The sequence below is a fragment of the Lactuca sativa genome, chromosome 1 (genome assembly GCF_002870075.4).
Source record: "Lactuca sativa cultivar Salinas chromosome 1, Lsat_Salinas_v11, whole genome shotgun sequence".
Taxonomy (NCBI): Eukaryota; Viridiplantae; Streptophyta; class Magnoliopsida; order Asterales; family Asteraceae; genus Lactuca; species Lactuca sativa.
In genome coordinates this window covers 128,466,813-128,487,390 of record NC_056623.2, presented here as the reverse complement: position 1 = coordinate 128,487,390, position 20,578 = coordinate 128,466,813, and the positions used below count along the sequence as shown (strand labels likewise).

Below are 20,578 nucleotides of genomic sequence, written 5' to 3'. Positions count from 1 at the left end.
TAGACATCTAATCCAATAGATTTGGCCAATATGAAGTCTGGGGTATATACATTTCGAGCCAATGGAGGAATTTATCACAAAATCGGTCAGTTAGTTCCACGGGATGGAAAACCTAGGTACTTACAATTATATTTCTATGATTTTGAAACAGACTTTACACATAGACTTCAATAGCAAAATCTTGACAAAAGCATCATTCAAGCGTTGACGAATTCTCTTGCTACAAGTCCATATGCTACAACATTTCAAAGAATTTGTGAGCTAGGACCTCTCGATAACTATTGAGTCACTTTGAAAGCATCGGTGGATCTTGACCAAAGGGTATACAATCGACCTACCACATCTGAGGTTTGGATATTATTATTTACTTTTACTTAGGTTGAAGTCATTATATCAATTTACATGTTATATATAAAACATACTAAAATAAAAAATTATGTAGGTTGTTGGTATTTGGGTAGAAGGTAATGACAATATAACCACTTATAAAAGAAGCATTGTTGTGTATAGGCATTCTGACTACAGTACATAAATTCAACCCTACGAAATTTGTTATGATCCCTTGTCTTATTCATTGTTATTTCCTATTGGTGAGCCTAGTTCGCATGCTAAAATAGTAAGAGATAAGGTGTCTATTAATGAAGTTATTGTTGATAAAGAAAATATTAAGGATGATGTAGAAGGTATGTATGTTTCTACTATCTTAAAATGAATAATTTAGATGAAAGTTTATGTATAATTTATTTGTTTTGAACATTCCCATCATGTAAGGACTAACTTAAGAAAGGGTAGGAATATTGTAACAATGCGTGAGTATTACTGTTACAAATTCCAGATTCGTTCATCTAATAATTTGATATTATTAGGGGGAAGATTGCTAAAACAGTTTGTGGTATATATCTACATAAAGATTGAGACATCACGATTGCTCTTTTGTAGACTAAACCAAAAAAAGATAAGATCGGACCTTTACCAAGGAATTGTGGATTGTGTCAATGCTGGCAAGGTTGAACCAAGTAGAGTCGGAAAAAGGGTTGTCTTGCATGCATCTTTTATTGGAGGTCCACGTGACATGTGATGGTGGTTCCTGGATGCAATGACGTTAGTTCAAGATGACGGAAAGCCTGATATTTTCCTTACCCTAACATGCAATCCAAGTTGGACGGAAATTGTTAATGATTTGAAACTTATCCAACGTGCTCAAGACCCGCCAGACCTTGTATCAAGAGTGTTTCATGCAAAACTAGAAGATCTTAAAGATCAACTTCTCAAGAAGCATATCCTTGGCATGGTACGAGCATATGTTTATGTGGTAGAGTTTCAAAAATGTGGTTTGCCACCTGTGCATTTCCTCCTGATAATGAGACCAGAACAAAAGGTGACAAATCCAAACCATTATGATAAGATGGTGCATGCAGAACTTCCCGACCCAAAAAAGTATCTCAAAATGCATGAATTTGTTGTCAAACACATGATGCATGATCCTTGCGGTCATTTACGAGACACGAGTCCTTGTATGCAAGGTAAGCCATCACAATGTTGTTAGAGATATCCTAGACAATTTAATGAAGCGACGGCACAAGGAAATGACTCATATCCGTTAGATCGTAGGAGAAACAATGGGATAGAGGTAGCCGTATAAGGAAATACACTGGAAAACAGGTGGGTGGTCCCATATAATCCAAAGTTGCTAATGATGTTCAATTGCCAAATGAATTTCGAATTTTGCTCGAGTATAAAATTTGTGAAATATGCTTTTGAAGTATGTTTACAAGGGACATGACAAACATTGTGTTCATATTGATCCAGATGGAGCAGAACCTATTGTTAATGAGATCACCAGATATCAAGATGCACGTTATGTCTCGCCTCCTGAGACAATATGGAGGATTTTCAGCTTTGTACTTCCTCAAATCCACCCTTTTTTAAGGCTTTGCATCTTCATCTCCCAAACCAACAGTTAGTTAGATTATAAGATAACAATATCATGGCTAATATTATTGATAGGGAGAAAGATAGGAGTTCAATGTTGACTGCTTTTTTTACACCAATAAAGAACATGAGATAGCGAGGCAATATTTGTATAAAGAATTCCCAAAACACTTTACATGGAATGCAACCAAATGTTGTTGGAATCAACAAAAGAAAGAAGCAATGAGAAGCATATTGGTTTCTGCTAACCCCACTGAAGGAGAGCGTTACTACCTGCGAATACTATTGTCACATGTTTAAGGGACAATGTGCTTTGAAGATCTTTACAAGGTGAACAACATATTACACTTGATATTTCATAAATTTGCTGTTGAGAGAGGATTAATAGAGAATGATGATAATCTATCGGAATGTCTTACAAAGGCCCCATTATTTCAATTTCCTGGGGCTCTAAGAAGGTTATTTTCTACTATATTGTTTTATTGTGACCCCAGAGACGTTCGTAAGTTATGAGATAGCCACTATAATTCAGTTTCTGAAGATTACAGGCAACAATGTGAAAGTGTTGAGTGAGTTCAAACTATGGTTCTTACATATATTACTATATTTTTACAATCTATGGGTAAGGATCTTGGTGACTTTGATCTTCCTAGGGTAAATACAAACATCAACTTGGAATTTGGAGGATATCGTGAGGTTCAACAAGAGTACTTTATTTTTGTGGAGGACGAAGACATTTGTGCTAAAGATTCTCTCAATCTCGATCAAAGAACTGCATATGATGAGATCATGAGCTACATAGATCACAATATGTCAGGTGTGTTCTTTATAGATGCTCCTGGTGACAAAGCATTACTTTCCGAGGTTCATTCCCATGGTCTTATTGCACTTTCGACTGCTACATCGGGTGTTGCTGGTAATAATATGCCCGGATGGAGATCAACTCACTCGCATTTTAAGATTCCGATAAATCTTGATAATAACTCGATGTGCAATATTAACCAACAGAGTGGGGCTGCACAACTACTTCGTTTGGCCAACATAATCATATAGGATTAATCATCGATGGCGCATAGGCATGCAGTGGAGACGGTGGATCGAACGACGCAAGACATTAAATACGTGAGCCTCTTATTTAGTGGAAAGATAATGGTCTTGTGAGGTGATTTTAGACAGGTGTTGCTAGTCATTCGACATGGCACTCGAGCACAAATTCTAGACTCCAACCTACGGATGTTGCCTCTTTGGTCTTTGATTAAAAAGATATGGTTAATTATAAACATGAGGACATTGGCAAATCCATGGTTTTCAAAGTTCTTAATACGAGTTGGTGATGGTGATGAAGAAGCTATTGATGGAAGTTTTATTCGAATACCTGATGACATGTGTATTGCTTCAACTGATCAAGCTAAATCGAAATATGATTTGATTAATGTAATTTTTCCTTCTTTGCAAATCAATGGTGGTTCTTCAGACTATATTATTTCCCGGGCCATATTATCAACTAAAAATGAAAATGTTGACCAAATTAATAAACAACTGATCGATAGTTTCCATGGAGATGAAAAGGTGTACTACAGTTTTGATAAAGCAGAAGAAGAGAAGAATAACTTCTATCCGACGAAATTCTTAAACTCTCTAAATGTTAGTGGTTTACCCCTTACTTCCTTTGACTTAAAATTGGATACCCTATAATACTATTATGGAATATTGATCCTTCGAATGGGTTATGTAATGGAACGAGATTGATATGCAAAGGTTTTCAAATGAACGTCATCGATGTAGAAATAGTAGTTGGTCATCAAGCTGGAAAAAGAGTATTTTTGCCAAGAATACCTCTTTGTCCATTTTCTGATGACATGTTTCCATTCAAACTAAAAGGAAAGCAATTTCCAGTTCGACTTAGCTTAGTTGTGACAATCAATAAAGCTCAAGTCCAAACAATTCCAAATGTGGGTTTTTTCCTACCGGAATCAGTTTTCTCGCATGGACAACTTTACGTCGCACTCTCTATTGGAATATGTGACAACCCGAAATTTCTATCTGTACAACTATTCAATTCAATCAAAGTCAGACTTGTTTCTGCTAACTTTTAACACTATTTATAGTCTGTTTGCGCATTCTAAGCCTAGTACATCAAAGGATTAAGTGCTAGGATGTGTCAACTAAAGTTCAAAACCATCAATCAAGCCATAAACCCTTTTATAAGGAGTTTACAGCCAGGGCACATGAGTTTACGACCGTAAACTCATGGTGGCCATAAACTCTTGGCTATAAGTATGAAACTTGGCTATTTTCCAACACTTTTACAATTTCCAAGCCAAGAAATCGGGTTTCGCTCTCAACTATCATCAAGGATCTTCATTTTTCCTTCAAAAATGTAAGTGTTGTATCCCTTAATTTGTTACTGCATCTTCTTAACTAGCATTGTCCATTGATTCCATCCATAAATTCATCTCTTGGTTAGATCTTCAAGAAACACCAAGAACACCAAGAACACACACTAGTGTTTTCGTCCAAAATAAACCTTTTTAGCTTCTATATCGTAAGTATTACTTCCCTATACTCGATATCTAGTTTAATAACATGTTAAACACCTTGCAATCATCCATTTCCCATGAACAAGAGGTGTTTACGGCCAAGAGCATCTCCCTTGTCCGTAAACCCTAGTTAGAGGTGCATATGAGCCTTAAACTCTTCCTAAGGCTTGGACTTGAGGCTAGAACACTTCCTTGTGGTTTGTAAGACCTTAAAATACCCATTAGACACAATTCATCATGATTTTACGGCTGTAAACTCATGTGTCCGTGAACTCAATGGCCGTAAACCCTAGGGCCGTGAACACTTGGCCATAAACAGCAAGTGTGGCCGTAAACTCACCTTGTACACAATCATTTGTGATTTTTACCATTCCATTCAAGTGTACCCTAGTCCCTAAGGTGTTTGCCTTACTTGATTAGTTGTATAAACACTAATTATATACATATATGTGTGATTATATGCTAAACAAGATCCGTGTGTGTGCTCAAGTCTTCACTTGACACTTAGCATCATATACCACTCTTTCATCCAAAACACTCACTACAGGTGAGTTCATAGCCCTTAATCTATCTTTTGAATGATTTTAAATGCTTTTACAGGGGGGAATACAAGTTGAACATTATAGTTATTGAATCAATCACATGTGATTAATAACTATCAAACATATGGATTTCATATGCTTCAAAATGTTTATCAAACAAATATATTTCAAAGCATAGTATCAAACTCTTTTACATGTTAAACTCTTTATCAAACTCTTTTTTTATATGCTAAACCTTTCCTTTAAACTCTTTTAAACTTATATATTGTTAAAACCATTTCTATGCAGATATAGTTATATAAGTAAGGTTGGAAGGACTTAGGACTGATAACTCACTTTATTTCATATTCCTTGTTTGGTTGTGGACTTAGAGTACCCTGTTGTTTGTCCGAGTGCCATTTGATCCTTAGTTATATATTATGTATATGTGTATAGATATAAAGTCTTTTACCTCAGTTCCAACACCTTTGGGTAGCAGAGGTGTATAAACATACTCAGTCATTCAAACAACATTACTAGTAAGCTATAATAGGTATAGTTTAGAGGTATACTCTTCACTATTTCTAATACAATGAGACGTACATGAGTCAGTTCATTCATGGGTCAATACAAACTTACTCTTATGAGAAACATAAAGAACATACTATGACGAGAAACAAACAAAACATATTATACACTATACAAAGAGAACATACTATACACTATACAGACAGAGCATACTATATATATACAAGAATACTATAACAAAAATGTGAGCTACTACTTCGGGGCATGTCGTCACTATTGTGTCTCATTTAACCAGCGTCTCCTGGAGGGAGAGCGTGAATTTGTGTATAGATCTATATTGGACTGACCATCCTACACCTTGCTGCTAGCTATAATGGGACCTGCAGGTCTACGGGTGATGAATGCCATAACTTTTTGACGTATTTCAGCGTCGTTTTTCCACTAGTCAATCAAGCATTGTGTATAGTGAATCGAGTGTATCAACCCATAAAAGATATAGAAACTATAAACACATCAGGATTAAAATACTCTGACCAAGAGTTTATACTTTTAAATAATAAAATATTTAACTATGTATATATACCTGCATTCATGCTAAAATCAGTGTCACTAGGACAGAACCAAAGTATTACGATTGTTGAACATCACAAGTAGGCTTGGGGATGTATGGTCAGTTCTGGGAATGACATAGCCTGATCACCTATGTTGGTCCGAGAAGTGATTAGAATATGCCCAAGAATGGCTGTAAGGTTGCAACAAGTCTAAAAACTTACCAACACTACTACAATGAAAACATTAGAACAGAACATGAACCTAAAATACTATAGGAGTAGTTTGTGTTACTATAATTACTTATTTGAGAATTAAAAAGGTCTATACTAATACGTCAATAGTTGCTAAGTGGATACACTAAGGTTATATGTGACTAAGCAGTCATAGACTTAGAGTCTGTGACCTTTGCTTTATTTCCTTTTCCTTGTTTGGTTGTGGATTTGGAGTTAGGGTCACTTATTCGAAGGTCTATCTTGTTTTGATTTCATATAACTGGTATGAACTATGCAAGTATTGAAGTAACTGGTTAGGATCATCTTATAATTATCTTAAGTAGTACGTCTATTTATATAAGATTCTTATACCCCTTTTTCTCGCGTAGATATCATGGCTGGATTCCATCCTCTAGGCGACCCGTACTTTCCAAACCAAGGCAATGCTAGTTGGATCGACGCCGAACCAGAAGAAGAGCCTGCAATCCCTTTGGACGATGACTTTGCACAGAACTTCTCCGAAGGTTCTGACTCCAAACCAGAAGTCAACAACCTAGCTCAAGAGGCTCAAATCCCAAATCTCAACCACGGACCGGTATTTCAAGGTCCCACACCCTTGTGGGCGACAAACTTGAACAGATGGAGTAATGAACAGGGTCAACCTTTACCCTTCAATGGAGACAGAAGCTTTTACAATCTAAGCGAGGGAGGCTCAGCTGACCGAGTCCTACCCATTATGGTCCGCAGGATTGCTCGGAATGATGAGCTAGGTCGGGCAGCCATCGACCGAATCATGGAAATTGATGCCAAATCAACGTTAACACGGTCCACATTCGCCATCTCGAAGAGGCTATGGGATGGACTAGGAGAGACAATGAGGCTCTGCATCAACGGCTAGTTTTATCCCGAGCTAAAGTCATAGAACTTCGAGTGCATCAGAGAGCTCATGAACGACATCTTCAAGTCGTAGTACGTTAACTGGCAGATCCGAGGGTTCTCTCGAGGAGTACCCAGTGTCGGTAGAAGATGTTTGACTCTTCTTTTGTTTTGGTTTAAGGGATAGCCTTTCTTATCTGTGCTCTATGAAGCACTTTTCTGTAAAATATTCTTGTCTTTCGAATACTTTTACTAGACTTCTAAGCTGTCAACATTTTCCCTGTATGGTTTGGTGTAAGACCTACTGGTAGGTCATTTTCCCGAACTTATTACATCATTAATACCAATATTATTGACAGTTATCTAATATGTTTGAAAATATTTGCGTCTATCTTTTCCTACTCTTACATTTATATCTTTATTTCAATCGTACACTCATTCAATTGTTGGGCTATAGCGATTTAGTCCACGGATCACTCTCATTATACTTACAAATTTATTCTTACTATTATCTTCATCTTTGTAAACTTTTAGTTAAAACATGCCTTCGCGTCGATCATCAAGACGTGATCCTACGATAACTTCAACTCAACCACCATCGCCTCCTCCACAATACAATCTAACAGCTATCCAAGTTGCGGTAAATGTGGCTGTTACGGCAGCTCTATCACAATTCACCAACACCGGTACTAGCGGGAGTGAGACTAATGTGCCTCCCACTATTGTCGAAGCTCCAGCGTGCTCTAAGGAGTGCTCGTATAAATATTTCAGCAACTGCAATCCCATATCCTTTAACGGAACTGGCGGAATCATTTCCTTCTCGCAATGGTTCGAGAAGACGGAGTCGATCTTTGAGATCTGCTCCTGCCCAGAAGGAAGCAAAGTATATTTTGCTCCTTGCATCTTCTCAGAAAGAGCCCTTACATGGTGGAATAGCCATGTCAAGTAACTAACTGTTATAGTGGCTAACATTATGGGTTGGGAAGATCTGAAGGAGCTCATGATCAAGGAATATTGACCGAGGGGCGAAGTTCTGAAACTTGAAGAAGAACTTTGGAGCCTAACCATGAAAGGCTCCGACGTAGTGGGCTACACTGCCAGATTCAGCGATCTGGTGGCATTATGTCCCGGAATGGTCTCTACTGAGGGAAAGAAGATTGAGAGGTACATATGGGGGTTGATGCCTCCATTCTAGGGGAATGTCCTAGCTTTAAACCCCGCTACCTTTGACAGTGCCAAGCAGTTGGCACAGCGGCTCATGGATCACGGAGTCCGCACCCCGTCAACAACAATAACCCTAGCCATCCCAGTACCTCCAAAGACCGCTGACAACAAGAGGAAACACTGGGTTAACAAGAAGGAAAAAGCAGCGCGGAACTCTACCAAAAAGCAGCAGGTCGTTGTTGTTCATGTTGCGATAACACCTATTGCTACTGCGCCAGCAAGGCAGTATGCTGGGAGCTTGCCTAAGTGCGAGAAGCGTAACTTCCACCACACTGGACCCTACCAAGAAATGTAGTGCTCTAACTGCAACAGGAAGGGACACACTGTCCATTTCTGCAAAGCTCCGGAAAGGCCAATCAACGAAGTCCCCGGTGCTGGTCTGCGCCAAGCTTGCTCCGGATGTGGCGAGGTGGGCCACTACAAGAGGAACTGCCCGAAGGCAGGGAACACAGGCGGCATTGGAAGAGTTTTGGCTATAGGCCATGAGGAAGCAGTAGTTGACACCACAATGGTCACTGGTATGTTTCTCCTTGATAACTCTCAAGCATGCATACTATTTTATAGTGGAGCGAAGAGGAGTTTCGTGAATCATAAATTTGCTCACTTACTTAAACAACCACACACACTTAAAGAACCATTCACTGGGGAAATGGCTAACGGGAAAACTAAGAACACTAGCAGTATATACATAGGATGTACTCTAACTCAAAATAGCCATTCATTTCTAATCGACCTCATGCCGGACTTAATTGAAAGTTTTAACGTCATTATCAGCATGGATTGGTTGAGTCATCTGTGTGCCGACATCATGTGTTTTGAAAAAGTTGTCCGCCTTAATCCTCCGTCTAATGAAACGCTTATTATCTACGGTGACAAACCTGGCATGAGTCTTCATATCATCTCAAGTATTCAAGCTCAGAAGAACTTGCGTAAGGAATATCATGCATTCCTTTCTCACATTGTAGATATATTCCGGTGGTATGCGACCTTCCTGACATCTTTCTAGAAGAACTACCAGGAATACCACCGAAACACCAAGTAGAGTTCAGAATTGACTTAGTTCCAGGAGCTACCGCAGTAGCCAAATCGCCCAATCATCTAGCACAAACTGAGATGCAAGAACTATTCGATCAATTTAATGAACTGCTCAGCAAGGGCTTTATTAGACCAAGTTTCTAACTATGAGGAGCACCGATCTTATTCGTGAAGAACAAAGACGGATCATTCCGTATGTACATCGAATATAGAGAATTTAACAAGCTAACGGTCAAAAATCGTTACCCTCTGCCTCGCATAGACGATTTATTCGACCAACTGCAAGGGGCGACTTATTTTTCAAAGATTGATCTGAGATCCGGGTATCACCTGTTACGAGTGTTAGAGGAGGATGTTTCGAAGATAGCCTTCTGAACTTGTTACGGACACTACGAGTTTGTGGTGATGCCCTTCGGATTGACTAATGCTCCCTCAATATTCATGTATTTGATTAATAGGGTCTTCCGTCCTTACTTGGTTTAGTTCATCATCGTATTAATCGATGAAATACTTATCTACTCTCATAGTGAGGAGGAGCATAGTAAACATCTACGGCTGATCTTAGAAACGTTACGGTCAGGGAAGCTCTACGCGAAGTTCTCTAAATGTGAATTTCGGATCCAAAGAGTCGAATTCTTAGGTCATGTGGTTAGCAAAGAGGGAATTCACGTGGACCCTTCCAAAATTAAAGCCATTGAGAACTAGTCCGCACCAAAAATGCCTATAGAAATTCATCAATTTCTAGGCCTCGCTGGCTACTACCGCAGATTTATATAGAACTTCTCTAGGATCGCAAAACCACTCACTACATTGACCCAGAAAGGTGTGGTCTTTGACTGGGAAGAGAAACAAGAGAAGGCATTCCAAACACTGAAGCGAGCCTTATGCACCGCACCGATACTATCCGTCCTAGAAGGAATAGAAGACTTTGTGGTCTATTGCGATGCATCCAAACAAGGGCTTGGTTGTGTCCTCATCCAGCGAGGTAAGGTCATCGACTATGCCTCAAGACAGATGAACACGCACGAAGTAAAGTACACCACACACGATCTTGAACTAGGAGCAGTTGTGTTTGCTCTGAAAATCTAGAGACACTGCCTGTATGGTACGAAAAGCACTATCTTTACAGACCAAAAAAATCCTACAACAATATTCAACCAAAAGGAGCTCAATATGAGACAACAACGGTGGGTCCAACTACTCAATGACTACGAATGTGAAATTCGTTATCATCCTGGTAAAGCCAACATAGTAGCAGACGCCCTAAGTCAGAAAGAATATTATGGTCATAGAGTCAAATCATTGACTATGACTATCCATTCGCATCTATCCACACAAATTAAGGAGGCTCAACATGACGCCTTGAAAGCTAAAAATGTGGTAGGTGAATCCCTGAGAGGGATGGATAAAAACCTGGAAGTCAAGGGTGACCAAGCCTTATATCTCATGGACCGGATCTAGACACCGAAACACGGTGGATTCAGAGAATTGGTCATGACCGAAGCGCACAACACTCGATATTCTGTCCATCTAGGTTCAGAAAAGATGTATCTGGATCTTTAATAGTTATACTGGTGGCCTAACATGAAAGCAAAGATTGATACCTTCGTGACTAAATGTCTTACTTGCGCCAAGGTTAAGGTCGAATACTAGAACCCCTCAGGTTTACTACAACAACCGTAGATACCAGAATGAAAGTGGGAGCAGATCACGATGGACTTTATAACCAAGTTGCCCAAGACAACGGGTCGTCTCGATACCATTTGGGTGATCGTTGACAGGTTGACAAAGTCCGCACACTTCTTGCCCATCAAAGAGACTAGAAAGATGGATAAGCTTACAAGAACATACATTAGGAGATCGTACGACTACATGGTGTTCCAATATCCATTATCTCCGATAGAGATAGTAGATTTACTTCGAGGTTCTGGCAGTCGTTACAAAGTTCCCTAGGAATGAGGTTGGACATGAGTACAACCTACCATCCAAAGACCCACGAACAAAGTGAGAGAACTATCCAAACCTTGGAAGATATGTTCAGAGCCTATGTGATCGATTTTAGGAAGGCATGGGATACTCATTTACCCCTTTTCGAGTTTTCCTACAACAATAGTTATCACAGGAGCATAGAGGTTGCTCCATTCAAAGCCCTCTATGGTCGAAAGTGAAGATCCCCTCTGTGTTGGGCTGAGGTGGGTGAGACACAGTTAGCTAAAGGACGAATTCCTAACAACACTCTCATAGGTCTTGAGATCCTTTGGGAAACGACAATGAAGATCGTTCAGATTCGTGAATGATTGAAAGCCTCTAGAGACCGACAGAAAAGCTATGCAGAAAAGCGAAGGAAACCATTGGAATTCTAGATGGGGGACCACGTTCTTTTGAAAGCCTCACCTTGGAAGGGTCTGATACGCTTCGGAAAGTGTGGAAAGCTAAATTCAAGATACATAGGGCCTTTCGAGATCATCGCTAGGATCGGCCCTGTAGCTTACAAACTCAACTTACCCCGCGTCCTTAGTAACGTACATTCTACTTTCCACGTCTCGAACTTGAAAAGGTGTCTATCCGATGAGACTCTTGTAATCCCACTCGGCGAGATCAAGATCGACGAGAGCCTCAACTTCGTTGAGTAACTAGTAGAGATCATGGACGGTGAGGTCAAGAAAACGAAGCAAAGTCGTATCCCGATAGTGAAGGTTCACTGGAATGCCAAGCGAGGACCTGAACTCACTTGGGAGCGTGAGGATCAAATGAAATTGAAATATGCTCAACTTTTCGCTTAGTTATTTGTAACTACATAATTGCTTAAACTCTAATTTTGGGACGAAATTCTCTCTAACAGGGGGATGATGTGACAACCCGAAATTTCTATCTGTAAAACTATTCAATTCAGTCAAAGTCAGCCTTGTTTCTGCTAACTTTCAGCACTGTTTAGAGTCTGTTTGAGCATTCTAAGCCTAGTACATCAAAGGATTAAGTGTTAGGATGTGTCAACTGAAGTTCAAAACAATCAATCAAGCCATAAACCCCTTTAAATGGAGTTTATGGCTAGGGCACATGAGTTTATGGCCGTAAACTCATGGTGGCCATAAACTCTTGGCTATATATATGAATCTTGGCTATTTTCCAACACTTTTACCATTTTCAAGCCAAGAAATCGGGTTTTGCTCTCAACTATCATCAAGGATCTTCATTTTTCCCTCAAAAATGTAAGTGTTTTATTCCTTTATTTGTTACTACATCTTCTTAACTAGCATTGCCCATTGATTTCATCGATAAATTCATTTCTTGGTTAGATCTTCAAGAAACACCAAGAACACACACTAGTGTTTTGGTCCAAAATCAACCTTTTTAGCTTCTATATCGTAAGTATTACTTCCCTATACTCGATATCTAGTTGAATCGCATGTTAAACACCTTGGAATCGCTCATTTCCCATGAACAAGAGGTGTTTACGGCCAAGAGCATCTCCCTTGGCCATAAACCCTAGTTAGAGGTGCATATGAGCCTTAAACTCTTCCTAAGGCTTGGACTTGAGGCTAGAACACTTCCTTGTGGTTTGTAAGACCTTAAAACACCCATTAGACGCAATTCATCATGAGTTTACGGCCGTAAACTCATGTGGTCGTGAACTCAATGGCCGTAAACCCTAGGGCCATGAACACTTGGCCATAAACACCAAGTGTGGCCGTAAACTCACCTTGTACACAATCATTTTTGATTTTTACCTTTTCATTCAAGTGTAACCTAGTCCATAAGGTGTTTGCCTTACTTGATTAGTTGTATAAACACTAATTATATACATATATGTGTCATTATATGCTAAACAAGATCCATGTGTGTGTGCTCAAGTCTTCACTTGACACTTAGCATCCTATACTACTCTTTCATCCAAACCACTCACTACCGGTGAGTTCATACCCCTTAATCTACCTTTTAAATGATTTTAAATGCTTTGACAGGGGGGATACAAGTTGAACATTATAGTTATTGAATCAATCACATGTGATTAATAACTATCAAACATATGGATTTCATATACTTCAAAAAAATTTTTTCCAATAAATCTATTTCAAAGCGTAGTATCAAACTCTTTTACATGTTAAACTCTTTTTCAAACTCTTTTTTTATATGCTAAACCTTTCCTTTAAACTCTTTTAAACATATATATTGTTAAAACCATGTCTATGCAGATATAGTTATATAAGTAAGGTTGGAAGGACTTAGGACTAATAACTCACCTTATTTCTTGTTCCTTATTTGGTTGTGGACTTAGAGTACCCTTCTGTGTATCCGAGTGTCGCTTGATCATTAGTTATATATTATGTATATGTGTATAGATATAAAAGCTTTTACCTCAGTTCCAACACCTTTGGGTAGCAGAGGTGTATAAACATACTCAGTCATTCAAACAACATTACTAGTAAAACTATAATAAGTATAGGTTAGAGGTATACTATTCACTATTTCTAGTACAATGAAACATACATGAGTCAGTTCATTCATGGGTCAATACAAACTTTCTATTATGAGAAACAGAAAGAACATACTATCATGAGAAACTAAGAGAACTTACTATTATGAGAAACAAAAAGAACATACTATGATGAGAAACAAAGAGAACATACTATACACTCTACAACGAGAACATACTATACGCTATACAGACAGAGCATACTATACATATACAAGAATACTATAACATAAATGTGAGCCACTACTTCGGGGCATGCCATCATTGTTGTGTCTCGTTTTGTAACTAGAGTCTCCTGGAGGGAGAGCGTGAATTTATGGATAGATCTATACTGGACTGACCATCCTACACCTTGATGCTAGCTACAGTGGGACCTGCAGGTCTACGGGTAACGAATGTCATAACTTTTCAATGTATTTCAGCGTCGTGTTTCCATTAGTCAATCAAGCATGGTTACAAAATATCACATTTTACGTTAATTAACAATTGATTTAAGGTGGTTAGTACAACAATAGTCAATCTATAAAATACTATAGTACTACATTATTTTCCTATTGCATTCACTTTCTGATCTTCTCACATAACCGATAATGTAAACTATATTTTTTTAATGATAGTCATAATTGATAAAATACACACTTTTACAAGAGAACAAACATACAAAACAGTCGGGTCTAGGTAGAATACTGCATTTCAGTAAGAAATATATGATTTTCTAGGAAGTACAAACATTTTCGAACATTTAAAAACATTTACAAACTTTTACATTACATTGTTACAAACATTTGTTGTAAACTTATACAAACAAATGACACTAAAATACTTATGAACTCACCAGCTTTAATGCTGATAAACTCTTTCAAAATAACTTGTATTCTCAAGTCATCAGTAGACAGGTACCGATGGCTGGTTTTGAGAAGACGGAGCAGCTTCCACACTCAAATTTATTTTTTATTATTCATTATTGGTGTCTTATAAACTATACACAGAACACTTGTATTTGAATTATATTATTAATGCAATGGATGATGTTGTTGCTTGTTTACTATTATGCATTGTTGTGATACTATACATGACGTCCTCCGCCCCAGAACGTTTCTGCCGTTTCGGTTTTGAGGTGTGACAGAATATCACACGACAATACAAAAGTGTTAATGAAGCCTACTAAAGATTTTAATCAAGTTGGAGTATACCCATCAAACGTGATGTAACAAGAAGTTTTACATGATATGTAAAATAAAATTATGTTCGTATTCTATTTATATGTATTTAAATGTTAATGATATATATATATATATATCGGTGCATTCTCTAATTTTTGTAATGTGACAAGTTTTCATATGAAACTAATCGTTTAAAAAACATGGTCCACCAAGAGAATAATGTTCGAGACCTAACTAAAAGAAATAAATTATAGTATAAAACCAATAATATGTTCGTTAATGAATATAATGTTGTTAAGTTCAAACATTAAAAAGAAAAATTATGGACTTATTTTTTAAGATAAAAAAAAACGCCTATTTTATTTAACCTAAACAACATTGTATTTTTAATTTTAACCTATACCAGCAACACACTTTCATATTTAAGCTAAAAATAACAATACATTTTATTAGTATTGCAAAACTACAACATATTTTTCTAAAAATCACAATTAAAAATATACTTTCATTTTGATCCTGACATAGCCCGTCGAAACAAAACTAATTACCGTTGCACATTAATTGCCGATTAATTATATGACGCCGCCGCATTGTGCGGGTACCCTACTAGTATATATATATATATATATATATATATATATATATATATATATATATATATATATATATATATATATATATCATGGGTTTGATTCATAAGAACTTTCTGATGTGCACATACAAACCCTAATGCTTGGATCTAGGTTTCTCTAATTGAACATGCAATGTATCCAAGACTTTGATTGATAGATCTAATGAAAAAATTCATATCATAACACATGAAATCAGATCTGAAAGATTACCTTGAATTGTTTGCTTGAATCTTCTTGCCCTTGGAGCTTAGAGTCACAAATGTCACTCCTCTAATGGCTTACAAACACCAACTTAGCAAGAGGATGATTAGAGAGAGAGAGATAAGGGTGAGAAAAGTCGGCTAGGGTTTCTCCAATACCAAGGGGTGCCGATTTTCTTAACCCTAAGGGTCTATTTATACTAGTGAGCCTCCTAGGGTTTCACCCTTAAACCCTTGGATAACTTAGACCCTAAGCAATCCAATCTCCTTATTGATAAGCCTTGGACGATTTCTAGGCGCTTCCAAACCCTAAAATCGTCCACCTTTTATCCATAAGGAATCACTGCTCAAAATACAACTATCATACAATTGATAGTTTATGCCCCTTTATTTAATTAATCTCTTTAAGTCACGAAATTACTTCCTAATTAATTTATTACTTATATTAATCAAGCAACAATATTATTATTCCTTATATTATTCTCATAATATATTAATAATATTTCTGCTCTCATTATAAATCATGCTGTCAAGTTGCTATGGTGAAGGCAACCCAAAAGGACCATGCACAACCGGGTCAAATACTTGCCAAATATAGTTGCAGCTTTAGACACTATTCCAACAGTCTCCCACTTAGATAAGTCTAGTAACTATATACACAAGAATAATCCGATTTTGCAATTGTAGCTCTCAAAGATGCGCTCAAACTCTGATCTTATCAGTCCTATCCTTTAGATAAGGGATCGTACAGTCCTCTCTTTAGATATCATGCGGACAATTCTATGGAACCAATTGTCCAGCAGTTGGTTGCTCGATCTCAAATTTATTTGACATAGAACTTAATCGAACACATCAATTCAATTCTGACCGTACCAGGCACATAAGTCAAATCAAATCATCGAGCGGCCGAGATATTGCTTTTACCCTCTTAGGATAAAAGTAACTAATAAACTTCGACTTATATGCATTTACTTATTCATTAATCAATTATACACAACAATGCGTTTTATAACATCAATTTACTGATGTGGTTTCGCATTATCAATGTATAAACAGTTAACAAATAACAAACCATATATCTAGGTTTTAAGACCATATGATATTATCGTCTTGCGATCAACCTTTTTATCACATTCCATAAGGTGATTCCAGCAAGCGCGGGTTTGTTCCAATGCTCAAAACCAGTTCATAAGCACTCATGAACGTTGCAACAAACTTTTGCTATGTCTAATGCCATTTAGACAATCTACACACCAATTCATGACAATCTTCATTCATACCTACTTCCAACATATTAACGATTGTGGATTGTTTGAATAATTCGATTATTCTAAATAAACTCAATTATTCTGGAAGTCAAAATATGCAAAGTGAAACAATAGTTAAACATTTAACATAAGACAGTAACGTTACTTATAAATAATACTCCTTTATTTATTCATCAAATGTTAAATTACATTTATCTATTACAAGTTTCTAAAATCATCTAATCTAATCAAATATCATCTCTCAGTCCAATACTCCTAGCATGCTGCAAATGCTTAACCCTACTCAGTCCCTTCGTAAGCGGATCTGCTGGGTTATCTTCTGATGATATCCTCCTGACCACGAGGTGTCCTTCTTCTACTCGATGTCTAATGAAATGATATTTTCTGTCGATATGACGAGACCTGCCATGATCCCTTGGTTCCTTGGTCAAGGCACCCGCTCCTTCATTATCACATAAATTTTCCATAGGCTCCTTTATGGCAGACACAACTCCAAGATCACCAATGAAGTTCTTCAACCATATTGCCTCCTTCGACGCTTCGTTCGCTGCAATGTACTCTGATTTGCACGTTGAATCAGCTACGGTTTCCTGCGTGGAACTCTTCTAAGTTACTTCTCCTCCATTAAGGGTAAACACCCAGCCCGACTGCGAACGGAAGTTGTCCCTATCGGTCTGAAAGCTGGCATCACTATACCCTCGCACCTTCAAGTCATCACTCCCCCCGAGGACTAAAAACCATTCCTTGGTCCTCCGAAGGTAGTTAAGGATATTCTTGACCGCAATCCAATGGGCTTTACCAGGGTTCCCTTGATATCTACTAACCATGCTCAAAGCAAAGGCTACATCAGGGCGAGTACAAGTCATAGCATACATGATTGAGCCAACTGTGGAAGCGTATGGTACTCGGCTAATTTCTGCTATTTCAGCTTCGGTACTCGGACTTTGAGTCTTACTCAACTTGGCATTACTTTCTATCTGTCACACCCCCAAACGAGAATGGCGGAAACATTCGGGGGTGGATGACTTCACGTAGTATCACAACAATTGAATATTGTAAAGAAAGTAACACAACCATCATATATATAATGAAAACGTATATTGTTGCATTATACATATTAGCAAAAGAATATTACAATATGATGATAAATGTTCAATAATAAAACGTCCTTAGAGTTCCTTCTTCAAAAGCTGGTAGGTTACCTGTATTACTGATTCCCTGAGAAATACAAGTGGTATTGAAAAAGTGCCAACAATTAAGTTGGTGAGTTCATAAGTGTTTCGCGTTGAAAAGTATGTCCTTTTAGTAGTAAATCGATGAATAAGGTTTTCAGAAAATCCAATATTTTCTACAAAATGGTTTGAAAAGATTCCAGAGTTGGTGTACGTTAGTATGTTCCTTACTTGAATAATAATGATAAACTTTGTGCTAAAAATGTTGTGGAAAACTAAATGCATATATGAATCTCGTAAATCAAACTTGTTTTTATACTTTTACATGATTTTTATAACCATACTATTGACACTGACGGCCTGTAACAACATTCTTCAGGTGTTGTAGTGTTATGACATTTGTCACCCCAGACCTGCTGGTCTAACAATAGCTAATAGTTTAGGTGCGGGGTTGTCAATCCCGTATAGATCTATACACAAGTATCACGCTCTCTCTCCAAGAGATTATGGTATATAATACAGGACTTGAAATGCATGCATAAGAGTACGTTGAAGTTTGAATATCTCACATTACTTGGTATAAACAAATTTACGATAAGAAAGACTTTACTTCGTTTGAAAGTATTTCATTAGTCAAAATATATATGCAAAATGTATGAATAACTTGTTAACTTTACTCGTTATAGTTCCTCAAAAGGTATGTTTCCATTTAGTAAGAATAACTAGTTGATATAATAGCCCTTTAAACATAAAGATGTTTGTATCAATATCCTGTAAAATAGATATTATAATTTTGTTTATAAAACGATACTTTGACTTGTAATGTACTTGTATTTCCCCCCTAAAACATGAAAATAATTGAAAAATAGGGGTATGAACTCACTCGTTTGGTTTGAAGAGAGAGGCTATAGTTGAGCAGAATTTCGACCGCAGAAAGTTGCGTCTTCAGGCTCTTCGGGGATCTCTGCAGCGTAGATCTTTCGTCGGGGGCTCGAGTGCGGAAACCTAGGGCGTCGGGATGATCTCTGGAGCTTAGAAGTATGGGAGAGTGACTGAGACTTTGAGAAGGTGTGCAAAAACCCGAGGCTCAAACCTTCTATTTATAGTACTGGAGGATGGCGTACGCGGGGCGTACCTCTGGAGTACGCTGGGCGTACGCAGTACGCGGGGCGTACTTCGGTTACGTGGGGCGTAGAAATGCGTCATGGCTTACGACTCCGGTCTAGCTAAGCGTAGAGGTGCAGCTGATGGGACTCGACTTTGGGTCTAGTACGCGGGGCGTACTCCCATATTATGCGGGGCGTAATCCCGGCTCCCGTCTTCTAAATTCCGTAACTTTCACGTACGGGCTCCGTTTTTCGTGTTCTTTATATCCACGCGTAGGTGAGATTATGCTCTATAACTTTCATTTAGACTCCGTCAGCTAGTTTTGATTTTATTTTTAATGATATAATTTCAATAGGCCGGGACTCTTAAAGTCCGTTAAAAATTCATAGTTTCTTTATTCGACGTCGGTTTTCGTTTGTCTTTTTATCGTTTTATTACTATTGTGGAGATCTTCAACTTCCGTTTAGGTGGCGATAGCTAAATAACACTCAATCTTCAATTTGAGTTTTTAGCCCTCTACTACTGTTACGAAACTTAGGAAATTCGTAACTTCTTCATACGAAGTCCAATTTGGGCGATCTTTTTATGCACGCTTTTCATTTAACGAAATCTACGACTTTTGTTTAGATACTTAAGGCTAAAATGCATTTTATTGAAATGTCACTTTTTAAGTTAAATAGCGTTTTAACGGTATATCGTAATTATACGAGCGGTTATAATTTCCTCAATATAACCCGGTTTTGAATGTTCTTTATATTTTTGGAAACCTTGGCACGATATCTAATATTTGATGCATCCCAACTTAGATATTTGAACACTTTATCTGTGAGGTTAATTCAAAATAGTTTTCGTTGTATTTGACATTTGAGCGTTACACTGTTTTTGGAAAATATAGGGTTATCAGAGTATCGATAATTCTCCCTTCTTCGAATTTTCCATACTAAAACGTTTTAGTACTTTATCTAAGTAAGTGTTCTGACTAAGTCCTATTCGTCTCTTACTTCCCTCTCTCACTATCCTTGTACCCAAAATATAGGAAGCCTTTCCGAGGTCCTTCATAGCGAAGCACTTCCCGAGCCAGGACTTAACCTCCTGCAGTGTCGGGACGTCGTTTCCTATGAGTAGTATGTCATCGACATACA

General features: G+C 37.8%; 1 protein-coding gene across 1 annotated transcript; it reads left to right on the top strand.

Annotated features, from left to right (window-relative positions):
* The first annotated feature begins 3,213 nt into the window (after positions 1-3,213).
* LOC111881478 (uncharacterized) lies at positions 3,214-4,028 on the top strand. Its single transcript, XM_023877866.1, has 2 exons — positions 3,214-3,583; positions 3,691-4,028. The coding sequence occupies exons 1-2, from the start codon at positions 3,214-3,216 to the stop codon at positions 4,026-4,028; spliced, it is 708 nt and encodes a 235-aa protein (XP_023733634.1).
* Positions 4,029-20,578: the final 16,550 nt, after the last annotated feature.

Bases quoted from the DNA above. Each gene is read 5' to 3' on its own strand.
- LOC111881478 (XM_023877866.1), top strand. From the start codon at position 3,214: ATGAGGACATTGGCAAATCCATGGTTTTCAAAGTTCTTAATACGAGTT. The intron at 3,584-3,690 runs GTTTACCCCTTA...TGATATGCAAAG, and splicing joins AAACTCTCTAAATGTTAGTG to GTTTTCAAATGAACGTCATC.